Source organism: Gymnoscopelus braueri, assembly GCF_963280865.1.
Source record: "Gymnoscopelus braueri genome assembly, chromosome: 19".
NCBI lineage: Eukaryota > Metazoa > Chordata > Actinopteri > Myctophiformes > Myctophidae > Gymnoscopelus > Gymnoscopelus braueri.
Window position 1 is genome coordinate 18466933 of NC_137621.1, and position 15385 is coordinate 18482317.

Consider the following 15385-nt stretch of genomic DNA (forward strand, 5'->3'; position numbering starts at 1 on the left):
ATTAGCCTCTCAATCACACCTCTGCAGTGCAGAGTTCAAAGGTCAGCTAGTATTACACGATCCTCTACTTCCCCTGCTGGCATGTCTCTGTCCGTGCCTGTGTGTGTGTGTGTGTGTGTGTGTGTGTGTGTCTGTGTGTGTGCGTGTGTGTGCCTGTGTGTGTGTGTGTGTGTGTGTGTGTGTGTGTGTGTGTGTGTGTGTTTGTGCCTGTGCGTCTGTCTGTCTGTCTGTTTGTGTATGCGTATATACTGTATGTCCTTGCGTGTGTGTGTGTGTGAGAGAGCGTGTGTGTGTGTGTGTGTGTGTGTATGTGTGTGTGTCTGTGTGTGTACGTCTGTGTGTGTGGGAGTACCGTGCATGTGTGTGTCGGGTTTGGGGGGGTTTCGTTTTTGGGTGAGTCAGATATATCCCGATCCTTCCAAATCCCCTTTCTGGTAGCCCTCTATGACAGCTGTCACTAGCCTGCCAGCTAGCCTGTTCCACAGCGAGTTGAAACCATATCTGGCCCTTACACCGTGCACTATACATACACACACAGCATGCTCGACATAACGGTATTACACGGATGGCTTATGGTATTGCTGTGAACAGCAGACAGAAACACAAGCCATAATTACACCCTGGCAGCGTCTCATGTTAACTCAGGACCCCGCTGGCGGGGATACGGAGGTAATCTCCTCTATAGCTCATTGTTCCTTCCTCCCCTGTGTGCCTCTTCCTGCAGACCATTTCAAGGAGATCTGCCCGGCCGGTCATGGTTATACCTACTCACGCTCCGATGTGCAGATCTCCATGAGACAGCTGGAGGAAGAAGATCTGAGGAACCCGGAGCGCTCCTGGGAGGAGCAGAGCCCCACTTACCCCCAGCCCCCTTACGCCGTACCAGAGCTGCCCTCACAGCTGCCTAGTGGCCCAGGGCTGCAGCCCAGCTACCCACGACCCCCGCAGATACCCCAATACCCTGTGTACCCAGAAATACCTAGAGAACCTCAGTTCCCCAATACCCCACAGGAGCCACAACAACCCCAGCCCCCGTTCCATCCCTCCCCAGCCTCTGAGCTCCCCGCCAGAGAGACACCCAGACAGCCGGAAGGTGAGAAGAAAATGTTTAATAGACTGAATCTTCACCATGTTGAGTCTTTTGTTGATAAATGTTTGGTCTGATTGTTAAAGAGATGGATGGCTGTTACTACTGAATGTGCTGCAGTGTGTGAAATCCTGGGAGTTATCAAAATATGCCTTGTTGCCGAGCTGAAATTGTTACCACAATCCACAGTATAAATATGCAGGGTAAAGCCTGATTTATAATTAGTTGTGTGCCAGTGTCGCGCACCACAAATAGTCAATCTTCAAGCTCACAACGTGGTGCGCTGCGAGTCCTGCGACATGCCGTGAGCTTGTAGATCTGCTATTATCTGGGTATAAGTATAACTCAGGCACAATGGGAATCTCTTGTAGGAACGAAGCTGGATTAGCTATTTGTGGGAATGCAAACATCAACAGGATGTTTTGATCTCCACAAATAAAGGCTTTATCTGTCATTTGAGAAATATGGAGCGTAAGGATGAACACTCATCTCCCTCAATCTGCCAGAGTGCCTCAGCATCACTGCAGTGGAATGAAAAGTCTGAAAAAAGGTTAAACATCTGCAACCTTGGGATTCTGTGAGGAACCCTCCCCTGATTTATGCCTATGAGGCAATTTGTTGGCATAGCTGTAACATTTTTTGATTTATATAAGGAGACCATTCTGTAAATATTTAGGGATTTTGGTCTTCGTTATCTTAGATATCTGTTTCCCTGTCTCTATTTGCATTTTTCCATGGCCGGTAGTCTGCGTTGTTTTCAAATACAATCCTCTCTGTGTGACTTAAAGGCTGAATGCACTGTAAGCTTTACTTTATTAAGAAATGAAGACCTCAAAAGCCGCAAGCCGAGTGCCCAAAGACAACATGGGCAGATATTCTGATAATGGTCCTTATTAAAGCTCACGGAAGGTCAGATTTCACTATAGATAACGCTGTCTCTCTATTCTGTCTCCCAGCAGATGTGGAAATACTGAGCGTGGTGAGTTCCTCTTCCCTGTCAACTCCTCGCCACATGCCTTTGAAATGTTTACCTTAGAAAGATATGCACCAGCTATCTCAGCTGGAAGGCTTGTGAGGGCCTATCTGATTACATAACTTGAGCAAAACACAATTCTTGGTGGATGCACGCGAAAAGGGACTTGCGAATATGACAGCCATAACTTAACCTACATCCTTTCCTAACCAGTAATATTTGCTTGTGTTCCAGCCAACAGTTGTCACTGACTCACCGCTGAAATATCCAGGTAATTTTTCTTGTTGTCTTGTTCACAGGGAACATCCCTCTGATAATAAATGCTGTCAATTCAGTATATGTAATCATAACCTCCCCCCGCTGATGATTTACTGTGGTGTTTTTACACTGCTGTTCTTGTCGTATTGATATAGCATCTAAAAGCTCCAGGGCAAATAAGAGATTTGTTACCTTCAGTCACTACTGACGCGTCTCCTAGAAATCTCTCCTGCACAGCAGTGGCAGACTGTACGCACGTCTGCTACATGCCAGTGAAAACACAGCATCTGACGGTCGACTCCATTGGTTCCCGCTGATTTATATATGTTATTGTTAGTTCATCTTTATGTAGCTGCCACGCTTCTGCAGTAGGGCCTGGGGAGGGACTGCCATGTTGTTGGTGGTAGAGAAAACAGGGAGTATATCATTTAGGTCATATGGAACGAGAAATTATTCCGTGTGATACTGTGGAAGGTTCTCTCTGTGGACACATTAACCACTTAGGCCTTATATACTGTATATCGACACATACTGTATAAGAACATATTTACCACTTAAGCCCTCGCGTTGAAAATAGAGCTTATATTTTCACATTTTCTGAAGATTTTGAAATGTTTAAAATTCTTTGAAAGCTTTTGACAATTTTGGTATTATTATTGGAAATGTTTGATCACATTTGTTTTTAATTAATAGGAAAAAAAATAGAATGACCTGCCCAAAATAGGGACACTAGGTTGATAGTAAGTAAGTAAGCCTTGCTGAGGCCCTTGTGGCAACCTATCTCCTATGTCTGTAGCATGAGGTGGCTCGATGTACAAGTACACCTGGGTCCCATTTTCATCCCAATCTCAGGGCAGACACTAACCACAAGGCCACTGAGCTGGTTATTTGTGGTTAACACTTATCTCCCTGTTTCCCACATAACAGAGGCCTCTCCTGACTTTCCCATCATCAACCTGAAGCCAGATACTGATGACACTGCCCCCATAGACTCAGCTACAAAGGCCACAGGTGAGACTCAGCAATGCATTGTGTGGAATACTGGGGCAGGTGAACTGAATGGAGCATACTGTAACAGCTGAGCATAGGCCCCAAAGCACAACATAGTGCTGGAGACATTCGAGTTAGGCAATCACTCTGTCCACTGCTAGCAGGCAGCGGCACTTCCCTTAGGCCTCTTCTGCAGGGCTTTACACAGAGTTTAGCAGGGGAGAGCTAAGCATGTGTTGTCCTTTTACTCGACCCCATTTCTCGGAGCCAAGTTGGCTCGCGGATGCCGGCGCTGCACAGAGGGTGAGAGGGCGAGAAACCAGAGAGAGTGCGCCTCTTGGAAAGAGGAAGCTGTCGGGACTGGATAATGGCCAGGTTTATAGAGAAAGGAGGCAGGGGAAAATAAAGACTGTGACAGAGTGAGAGAGAGAGACAGAGAGATTAGCAGAGGAAGGTGCCATCGCTGGGTTTGTTTCTGTCAGCCAGAACCCCTGCGGCCTGCTCCAACATCCCTGCACACTAGAACCCGTTTTGGACCGAAAGAGACAAGAACAACACCATTGACAGGCACCACTGTGCATGGCCGGCAGCCTTGTTTCTCCACCGACCCCTTTGTGAGCGCTCCATACCACCTGTTAGAACACTGCAGCTCTGTAAAAAGCTGTCCTCTCATCCAAGACTCCACCTATAAAACAGCCAGGCGGTTTCCATGGAGAAACAACATGTGTTGGCGGAATGCACCTATTTTTTTTTCTGCAGCTGAGTAATTCTTGTCCAGTAATAGACTGAAGAGTGTGCGTCTGTATACTTAGGTCATGTACTGAGAATGCAAGATGCTAAATGTTGTGCTTCTGGGTCTTTTCTTAGATATTGACAAGTGCTCCATCACGCCCACCATCTGCGGCCACGGGAAATGCATTCCAGTGCAGACAGGCTACACCTGCTACTGTGACCCAGGGTACAAGCTCAGCGCACTGCAGACCAACTGCATTGGTAAGTTACGACTGAGAGGACGCTAAAAGAGATGCACGAAACACACACGCAGCGAGCGGCGGCCCCGCGGGATTCTGTCAAATCGACCCTGTCAGCGTCTCATCGCGAGCACACGCCTTTCACACCAAAGGCAGAAGTCCCGAGAAACGGAGCGAGCCAAAACTGAAAGGGATCCGTTTGTTTATGTTGACCCGCTCTGTGATGCCTGACAACACTGTGGATGAGTGCATCCAAAGAGCTGCCACGGTGCTGTGATCCCCTTACTTCACCGTCAGAGCCCAGGCCAAAGCCTTTGCTCCACTCGGCTGGGCTCAGACCCATGACTGTGGAATGCTTGTACCGTGGACGGGCTTGGACCGCGTACGGTCTCCAGTGGTGAAATGGAACTGTAACGTAATGTAACTTAAGAACTCTCCTCTCCTCTGCTCTCTCTCTCTCTCTCTCTCTTGTTCTTCTCACACCTCCCTCTCTCTGTCTCTTGTCTCTTGCTGTCTGTTCTCTCTCTCTCTCTCTCTCTCTCTCTCTCTCTCTCTCTCTCTCTCTCTCTCTGTCTCTCTCTCTCTCTCTCTCTCTCTCTCTTTCTCTCACCCTCTATCTATTCACAGATGTCAATGAGTGTGAGGACAGCCCATGTGAAGGCAAGGGCCACTGTGTGAACACCTTTGGGTCCTACACGTGTCACTGCTACAGTGGCTACAGTCAGGTCATCACCCAGAACAGGAAGTTCTGTCAAGGTAAGGTGGATGGACATTGGATGTGATGGGTAGTTGCTTCGATAGTTTTTTAAGGATTATGTCAAGAATCACTGACGGTTGCTCTCTGTGTCCTTGTTATAGACTCATACGTATAAGTTCTGGGCTGTCAGTACTGTTCACTTTAACTTCAACCCTAGCATCCCTATTTTGACTATAGGTCATTATACTGTACTCAAAATCTACAAGCTCACAACTCATAACCACATATGCTCTGATGCCTGACAGCATGGCCTGGGTTTGATTCCCGAGCTTGGTGGCGGATTTGCTACATGTCACTGTACAATCTGTACTATCAAATAAAGGTCGAAAAGCCCCAAAAACGAATCATTTTGAATAATTATTTTAATTTGAAATAGGTCTTAAGTGGTTCAAAAAAATCAGAAAGTAGTGATTAATACCGTGGAACCACAATAGTCACATTGTTCTCCTCTGTTCCTCTTGGTTGTCGTTCAAACTGGCAGACATTAATGAGTGCAGCATGCCCAACAAGTGCCAGGATGGTGACTGTGTCAACACTGACGGATCTTACACCTGTGAATGCAAGAGTGGCTATGCCAAGTCCTGGAGAGGTGTCTGCGAAGGTAACACACAGCAGACACACACAAGACACACAACACACACACACACACACACACACACACACACACACACACACACACACACACACACACACACACACACACACACACACACAGACACACACACAGACACACACAGACACACAGACATACAGACGCTATGCTCAAGTGAGCATGACAATGCAGACCAGACCTATTTGTTAGCTTTCCATGAGTTAATGTGTAGCACAGTTACAGAACAGCCATTGTTGCGTTTGCCCTCGCGGTCTGCCAAGGGGGGAACAAAAACAACAATATTAAAACCAGAGTGATGTTACGTGCGTGCGCGTATTATTATATGTTTGTCCAGTCATTGTTTAAATAATGGCTTTATTCTAATGCCCTGCCTTGTCTCTGAGCAGATGTGGATGAGTGCAGAGATCCTACTTCCTGTCCCAGAGGTGTCTGCGTCAACACCCCGGGTTCCTTCCAGTGCCAACCCTGTGGCCCTGGGTTCAGGCCCGCCTACGGGAGATGTGTGGGTAAGCCCCGCCCCCCCGCCCCCCCCCCCCCCCCTGCGGGGGTGTTTCTGACCACTGCCTGGAAATTAACCGCAGGGTTCCCTGTCCGACATTAAAATGGCCCACTTCTATTAGGTAACCTTCTCAAGTTTTAATGCAGACCAAGCTCCCGCAGCGACAACCATCAGAAATAACCTTCCTGGCAACAAGTGTCATGGCAACAGTCCGTGCCCTTAAGGACGTGTTGACAGCCCCATGACACAGTGCAGCTCTGCAAACTGACCGAGCCGAATCAGCCCTGGTGCTTGTGGCTTTTTTGCTCAAAGGGCTGGAATGACTGTGGATGTGTATGGGAAGTGCAGTGGATTTCATGCTTCAAAAGACTTAATATTGGACATTTTATGTACGGCGCGCACTACTGCTGGGCCCCCACCGCAGTCCCAAAACCACTCTGATGATGTCTGCTTGCCGTGGCACAGTGCAACCCTCCACCGTCTCTTTCTGTCTCTCTCTCTCTCTTTCTCTCTCTCTCTGCAATCAGTATTTCTCAGTGTTTCCATTTACGATAAATCCGCTCCTCCATTCCCACCCTGCACGCCTCCGCGTAGACCTAATATTGTCGAAGCACATTTGCCGTGTTATTGCCCGATCTTTTCATATCACTTGCTGCCGTAAAAATCTTGTTTATAATACTTCAATTTGGGAGAGTCCAAATATTTCCCCCCGGCCACAGCCTTGAACAAACAGTCTGTTATTGTTGGAGGACTCTGACCACTGTGCTGTTGAGCCCAGCATGGGACGGCAGGCCTTTATTTCCACTACTGGGCCACTGAGGAGTCATAGGAGCTGTATGGGAAGGTCATGGGGTCGATTCCCCCATCGTCAAAAGGTCCTGACACGAAAACAAACTGGGTCACTCACCCATAGTATCGTCTGTGTGACACACTGTGAGGTCATGATATCTGTTTATGAGATTCTCAAAACGCAGTGACCGACAAACTAAATTATATAAGGTTTGTGACGTGTGAAAGGATAACACACCGCCAGCCCTTAACCTGGAGGTGGCCCTGTTACGTAAGAGGCTGACTAGTGTTGCCACATTCCCTTTACGTGAACTTACACCCCTGCTAATTTGTTTGGAAACCCAAGCTCCTGGAGAGAGTATTCCAGAAATGTGAAGGCTTGAGAGACTTTGACTGAACGGCCACTGGAAAATGTGGTAATGAAGTTGGTGTAATTTGTTAGTGTTTTTGGATTCGTTGTAACAAAGTCTCTCAGTGAACCTTCTAACCAATCACGCCAAATCACTGTGTGTGTGTGTGTGTGTGTGAGTGTGTGAGTGTGTGAGTGTGTGAGTGTGTGTGTGTGTGTGTGTGTGTGTGTGTGTGTGTGTGTGTGTGTGTGTGTGTGTGTGTGTGTGTGTGTGTGCGTGCGTGCGTGCGTGCGTGCGTGCGTGCGTGCGTGCGTGCGTGCGTGCGTGCGTGCGTGCGTGCGTGCGTGCGTGCATGTTTACTCGTCCGTGCGTATGTGTGTGTGAGACCCCATTCAGAACACCACCCGCCCCTTTAAGCTCCTTTATGTTTTTGTTAATTGTTGATCCACTAATGTCACTCATGTTCTTTGTAACGATATCAATGTATAAATAGCAACTGAGAGGAACTTCCCCTATAAATGAAGGGTGACAGCAGAGGTAAATATTTTTATTCGGAACACCCACACAGGCATTACTAACAGGCTTTCACCATACGCCTGAGGCTGAGGGAGCCACATAAAAACAGGCAACATGAGCGGCAGGTTCCAGTGCTTTCCTCAGTCAATTGACTGTAGCGCAGTAGTTTAGGCCCAATTGGCCACGTCGTGGATAAGCCTAATTGCTGGTGTGATAGGGAAAACAGCTCCAGTCCCTTGTCAGGGCTTATCACCAAGGCCAGAGAGATGCCAGGAGATTGCAGAAACAAAGCATTGGGCCACAATGACAGACATCTGGCTGCTGGCCATGGCTAGACAGACAAAGCCCTGTCTGTGACTCTTTCTCTCTCTGTTCCCACTGTGTGTGACCTCTGTCTCCATCATCTCCCAGGAAAGTTGTTTACTGTACGTCTCAGAAAATAAAGACATTTACTTTTCCTTTTCTATTCCTTTTATTTCGCTTTTATTGTCTCTCTCTCTCTCTCACACACATTATTGAAGAACACGCCAAGAGAATATAAAATATTACCTTTTCTTTATGCTCCATTGATTCCACTATGAAACAGTGTTTCTGCATGAGGTTTTCCACAAACACAACTTATTTATGTCCCATCGTCATGTGTTCCGACTTAGAGCATGAAGTGGGAAGCACTGGGCCAGCGCGCTAGATAACAGCAGGCATTCATGAGCGGCGTTCTGGTCCCTGCCATGATGTAATCGCAGCATGTAATTACGGCCCGGGTAAATCTGTCATAATCACCTTTTCATGCATGCTATGCCTGGCCTCCTCTGTCCTCAGATGTGAACGAGTGCTTGGACCAATCGGTGTGCGGCCGCGGTAGGTGTGTCAACACCGAGGGCTCCTACAGGTGCAACTGTTTCCACGGCTACAAACTCTCACAGGACAACATTTGCCACGGTAACTTTTTTAAATATTTTTTTTTATGCCCACATAGCAAAGTAACTGTGAATAGTTCTTACGACGGAAGCCAGCCCAGCTCTATTGAAGTCCACGGGGGGTTTAAGAAAGGTTACTAAAGAGCGAGCGGTAGTCTTTATTTTACGAGTTTCTCCTGTCGCTCTGGTGTCTCATCTCTCCAGATGTGGATGATTGTTTGCTCCCCGGAGTCTGTCTCCACGGCAGGTGTGTCAATCTGGATGGAACCCACAAGTGCACGTGCAACCATGGTTACCAAGCCACCTCAGACAGCAAAGCCTGCGAAGGTCTGTGAAGGATTATCTATGTAGGCCCACTGGGTGGAACTCATTATCACCGCACCCATCTCTGCTCTCCCCACCAAATCTGTCTCAGCAGCAAGATAATGTCTCGCCTCCTAATTGTTTTTTCTCCTTTAAATTAGATGTCAACGAGTGCGCTACTCATAATGTGTGCCCTGTGGGAATTTGCGTCAACACTGAGGGTTCCTACACATGCCAAAACTGCAGGCATGGATTTGGACCATCTGCTGACGGACAGCACTGCGAGGGTAGGAAATATTTCTTGCGCAAATGGTTCGTGCTGAACTACAACTTTCAGCACACTGGGGATTTGTTAATTTGTGGTGGCTGCAATCTTTTTAATCTCTTTGTTTTCAGATCTGGATGAGTGTGCCCAGGGCGACGTATGTCTCGGCGGTGTGTGTGCCAACACTGAGGGCTCGTACAGCTGCACAAAGTGTAAGGCTGGCTACAGGGTGTCCCAGGATCAGCGGAGGTGTGAAGGTAAGTCCAGTCTTAAGTCGTGCTCTTCCCTCCAGTTTACCCAACCCAATACCCACCCCGACGCCTGGAGACTCCTCCGCAGTGACTCATTCAAATTACTCAACGCTTCTGGGCAATTTGTCAAGCCAAAAATGCTTACAGTATGTTGAAACTCTTCCTTGCGTTGTGCTGTATGTGCCATTGTAACTTGATATATATTACTAGCCGTTGATTTCACCCCATTATTACGCAGTATTTTAGAGCAGTGCCTCTCAAATTTTCTTGAGCTCTGGACCACCAGCAGATTTTGAACAATCATGGACCACCCCACCTCTTATCCCAACAAGTCAATCTACAACGCAATGCAACACATTGTGAGCTTGTAGAATTGCTATTTTAGTTGCTTGACAATGAACACCAACAAAGTGTATCAAGCCCTTAATTGTTCCAAATTTTCATTTTTACATTTTATGGATTATGAAATATTAGTTAAACATTTTTGATACATTTAATAAAGGTACAATATATATTTAAAATAAATAAATAAAACATTTTCCCATGGGCCCCTAGTTGTCCATGGACCACTTGTTGAGAAACTAGAGCAAAGTGTGGTCCGGGGACCCCAGGGGTCCTTCAGGGGGTTTCAGGGGGTTCACAATGCGTTGCAGATCAGCTATTTTCAAAAAATCTTGAAGATGTGAAAAATGTGGAATGTTTTTGAAACATACACAAGTCTTGTATCGGGGTCCCTGGCACAACATATCTTCAGATGGGGGTTTGCGGTCAAATACATATTAATTTGGGGGTCTTCGACTGGTAAAAGTCTGAGAACCACTGTTCTAGAGAAATAAATGCGTGTGTGGGTGTGTGCCTCCCCCAGATATCGATGAGTGCCAGTCTCTGTCCACTTGTGACAACGGGATCTGTTTGAACTCTGAGGGCTCTTACACGTGTGAGGCCTGTCCTACAGGATACACTATATCGTATGATGGAGAGCTCTGTGGAGGTCAGTTTACCATTTGCCATTCATCTTAAAGCTTTTTTTTTGTTGTTGTTGTATAAATTAGGTTCTTGAACTTGTACATAATAAATGGCGTCCACTGGTAATTCAATAGCCCAAGTAGTTTCACTGCTAGACCCCCAAGCGGACTGATGTGACCATCCTTCTTGGTTAAGGTACTTTTTTGCCTTATAATCACTGGTGGAAGTAGACGTTGTATTTAAGTAAAAGTAGCAATATCACTATATTAAAAGACTGTTACAAGTAAAAGGCCTATATTGAGTAAAAGTACAAAAGTATTGGCGTAAAAAAATACATAGGACCAAAGTTGAGTATAGGATTAAAAGTTGGAAATACTCAAGTAAAGTAAATGTACCTCAAAATTGTACTTACTGTAAGTACTGTACTTGAGTAATGTTCTTAGTTACTTTCCACCACTGCTTATAATACAAATTGTACTCATTGAGAACAAAACCTTTGCTGTGACAACACTCTTTCACAATCTACGACATTAGATATGTTTCCCACTCTGTTTTTTTTCTTTTTGGAAAATGTGTATACTGTGTATCATGTACAGTACCTAGGATCCCCTCGAAAACAAGATGCTACATCTCAAGGGGCTATTCCTAATAAAGAATTTCAATAATAAAGATATCTTATCTCACCAGTATCTTATCTCACCAGCACAGTCTTTGCTGTGGGAGCAACTAATAGTCTGTTTGGTGTTGGCTTTCATTCATCCTATAGATATTGATGAGTGTGCGCTGCCCAGTTCTTGCCCAAGGGGAACGTGTACCAACACAGACGGTTCCTTCACATGCATTACTTGTAGGTCAGGATTCAGAGTGTCTGAGGATGGACAGCTGTGTGAAGGTGAGGCCTTCGAAATGTATGTACTGTGCATGTGTGTGTGTGCGAGCGGGCGTGCTTCATTGCCTATGTTAGTAGTACAGTATGTATACATAACCACAGGTGTGTGTGTGTGTGTGTGTGTGTGTGTGTGTGTGTGTGTGTGTGTGTGTGTGTGTGTGTGTGTGTGTGTGTGTGTGTGTGTGTGTGTGTGTGTGTGTGTGTGTGTGTGTGTGTGTGTGTGTGTGTGTGTGTGTGTGTGTGTGTGCGTATGCCAGCTCCATTCAGCACCCCGCTGGGGGTTGAATGCGTTCAGCCGGTTCAGTTTTGTGTGTAAACGGCATCAGGTGTGACTGGTTGGATACAAATCCGCCTCTGCTTCTGAGCTCAAAATACACCTCCTAGACATCACATCATTGCTGGATCCCAGATCCCTTCTTTGCCTCTGGCGCTGCAGGCTCATCTGATCCCTGCTTAACAGGAATGAGACAACCGATTCCAAAATAGACCCCCGGTGACGTCAGACCAAAGTCCCGTCAATAACTCTTCTGAAGAGATAGAGGCGTCGACATTCATAATTCGGCCCATGTTCCAGTGTTTACTGAGCTGGCTGATTGGGCCCCGCTGGCAGGCTTTACTGATTTGAGCCCAGAGATGGTAATGTGCAGTGCGATGTGTCCATTTGTGTCCGCATCCAGATGTCGATGAGTGCTCGCGCGCTAATGTGTGCCCAGGACGGCTGTGCCACAACACCCGGGGGTCTTACGAATGCAGAAGCTGTGGACCCGGCCTGCAGCTGTCTGACGACGGCTATGGCTGTGAGGGTAAGTCTACCTCACGCTATGTTACACATAGCTGGAATAAAGTCATCTAATCTTGGATCTGGAAAAGACTTTGAAGTTCACCTCTGCCTTTAATTTCTGCTAATAATTGTACAATGACTCCAAATTGCACTGTGACTTTTTCTGGCTGTTATTGTTATTTTGTTGGATTATATTGTTTTTAGTATGCTTTTGGCTTTGTAGTACTTTTTTCTTAATCTTTTTATTTTTCCACGCTTTTTTCTTTCAGTCTATTTTACGTGACCCACTTTGAATTGCCTCTGTGTATGAAATGTCTATACAAACAAACTTGCCTTGCCTTACCTTACCTATCTGATCGTGGTCGGTACAGTACAAAAGCATAGTCTTCAGGGGGATTGATGTAAGCAGAAGGCCCCAAAGACCCAAAAGATGATTTCACCAAATTCTTAAAGGGATCATTAATTGGTCATGACATGATTTATGAGATAAATGCGGTGAGACGGCTTTGACGAATCCAGGGAGGTTCGATTCTGTCATGACTTCATGGGAAGGAGAAAAGGAATGATTATTTAAGAGCGTTCAAACGTGGCCCCTGGTCAGTGCTACACCGTGTGTTTTTGAATGGAAGCGCCAGTCTGGCATGAGAGGAAGAGCCCCCTCTGATACGCTGTAAAATCTGCAGTGTCGATTTAACCCCGAGAGTGTAAAAATGGACCTCTAAGTGTTAAAATAATCAAGACTCCAGATTTGACAGTGTATGTGTCTTTGCCCTGGGAAAAACGTTTCACAAAACACCTCGAAGACCGTGTCACCCACTGATTGGATTTTAATGGACGTCTGCGATGCCATGGAAAATATGAAGGGCTTAATTTGAAATGAAGTCAGCCACTCCCCTACCCTCCGTGCAGCGAGTCTGCCCCGTTGAACCCGCTCTGTTGACCCAAAGGCAAAAACCGAGCCATTTCAATCACTTAACAATGCCCTGCACTATTTTCCCTATAAGAAATACAATCTGTGCTGAGGTCGAGGAATTCCCAGTGATCACATAACAGTGAGCCAAGGGACTGTTTGTAGATAAAGTAATTATACGCCACCTGTAATAGCTTGCTGTTTTGGAATCGATGCCCGTCCTGCATACTTATCTTTCTACCCTTTTTAATAAAGCACTGTCAGTGCAAGTTAATAAAGAGGGCTTTACTTAATGTGGGCTGTAGTGTAGACTGAAAAACACTGTGCTATCAGGACCTTTAACTGATCAGATAGTGACTTGATTTGAGAGATTTGAGAACGCTCCAGGCTTCTGTCTCCTCAGCCTGACAGGCTACAGCTAACCTACCTTTGACCTTATTGCATGTCTAGTCTCATTTATACTTAGTAGTACGCCGGTGTTGCACATTGGAAATAGCCGATCTACAAGCTCACAACACGATGCACTGCACCGCGACACCGGCGCGCAACTAAGTGTAAATCAGGCTTTATGTTGATGATACTGCTCTCTCTCTGTCTCTTATTTTGTCTCTGTTTCGTCCTCTTCTTCTACCCCGTCCTCTTCTTCTACCCCCCCCCCCACGCACGCACACACAATATCTGACAGATATTGACGAATGCCAGACTCCAGGGGTGTGTCCCAAGGGGTTATGCACCAACACAGAGGGATCGTTCTCCTGCATGGCGTGTGATCCTGGCTTCACGGTGGCACCCGATGGAGTCTCCTGCGAAGGTACCGCACACCCGAGCCGCGCTCTTACCTTGACTGACACGGGATACCCCCTAAGATCAAGTTAGACCTGCAGTCACGGCCGTTGACGGCTATTCGCTCATTTTGACATCCATCTCCACTCCAACCCAGTCGGACACAAATGAGTCATAACTCAGATGGAAATGATGCCTGTCATATCTTTGACATATTGTCTGTGGTCTGGAAGCCCTTCATTTAGATGACAAACTGGAACCCATTTGAGCCGAGAACCAATTTTTTACAGCTGCCTCGAATGTGTAATTTTAACAGTGTGTGTGTGTGTGTGTGTGTGTGTGTGTGTGTGTGTGTGTGTGTGTGTGTGTGTGTGTGTGTGTGTGTGTGTGTGTGTGTGTGTGTGTGTGTGTGTGTGTGTGTGTGTGTGTGTGTGTCTTACCCTCCAGATGTGAATGAATGTGAGGACAGCAGTCACTGCTCGGGAGGCCAGTGCACCAACACACACGGCTCATACAGCTGCTCTTGTCCAACTGGGCTTGAACTGGTTGATGGAACTTCCTGCAGAGGTACACCCACCCCCACACACAACTACGCGCGCGCACACACACACACACACACACACACACACACACACACACACACACACACACTCACACTCACACTCACACCCGCACACGCACACGCACACGCACACACACACACACACACACACACACACACACACAATGGCAAAGGATGCTGATAATTTACAGTTGTTTCACACAATGTGTGTGTGTGTGTGTGTGTGTGTGTGTGTGTGTGTGTGTGTGTCTATGTGTGTGCGCGCGCGCGTGTGTGTGTGTGTGTGTGTGTGTGTGTGTGTGTGTGTTTGTGTGTGCGTGCGTGTGTGTGATACAGATGTGGATGAATGTCTAACCATAATGGGGGTCTGTGGAGAAGGTGACTGCCTGAACACTGAGGGTTCCTACGTCTGTATCTGTCCTCATGGATACACCACCGTCACCGGAGGGGTCGGCTGCCAAGGTTAGACAATAAAACACATTTTATACGTACTTATTAAAGGCTGGTTAGAGAGACAGCTAGCAAGGAGCTTGTGTACACTGAATATTGTCCCCGTCGGGCAGAAACCTTGTATATCCATATTTCCATTTATATTTTATTTTTGTAAATTAATGCCCTACTTTGCCCTACTTTGCACGACACTCGTCATACAAGAGTGTCGCGCAAAAAGAGGAAAGAATTGTCAATCTACAAAAGCATTTGGAAAGTATTACAGTTTAACAGCTTGTGACTACTACAACAACTAACAACAAAGGTTATTTTCCATTTGCTGAAATGTAATGGTATTGGACATACAATATTTCCACCCGACAGTGATATCCATTTACCTGACACATGTGAAATTTGAGAAAATTAAAAGAAACATAAGATACATACACAATAAGACTAGAGTGATGCTTTGTCATTAGCTTGTTCTGCAATATTTCAAGTGATTTTCATAAAGGGCAACTATGAA

At 46.4% G+C, this 15385-nt stretch overlaps 1 protein-coding gene across 2 annotated transcripts in view; it reads left to right on the forward strand.

The window, feature by feature from the left end:
- The window catches only part of LOC308075284 (latent-transforming growth factor beta-binding protein 2-like), a 130035-nt gene that overhangs the window by 89858 nt on the left and 24792 nt on the right, over nt 1-15385 (forward strand). The window contains exons 12-29 of one of the 2 annotated variants that reach the window (XM_080415039.1): nt 725-1093; nt 2044-2066; nt 2295-2331; nt 3246-3329; nt 4176-4301; nt 4907-5035; nt 5518-5637; nt 6036-6155; nt 8623-8742; nt 8925-9047; nt 9185-9310; nt 9420-9545; nt 10405-10530; nt 11272-11397; nt 12072-12197; nt 13771-13896; nt 14316-14435; nt 14767-14892. In XM_080415039.1, coding sequence (XP_080271165.1) covers nt 725-1093; nt 2044-2066; nt 2295-2331; nt 3246-3329; nt 4176-4301; nt 4907-5035; nt 5518-5637; nt 6036-6155; nt 8623-8742; nt 8925-9047; nt 9185-9310; nt 9420-9545; nt 10405-10530; nt 11272-11397; nt 12072-12197; nt 13771-13896; nt 14316-14435; nt 14767-14892 — 2253 coding nt within the window. The remainder of the gene's footprint in view (nt 1-724; nt 1094-2043; nt 2067-2294; nt 2332-3245; nt 3330-4175; nt 4302-4906; nt 5036-5517; nt 5638-6035; nt 6156-8622; nt 8743-8924; nt 9048-9184; nt 9311-9419; nt 9546-10404; nt 10531-11271; nt 11398-12071; nt 12198-13770; nt 13897-14315; nt 14436-14766; nt 14893-15385) is intronic. The other variant, XM_080415040.1, reaches the window with a different exon arrangement.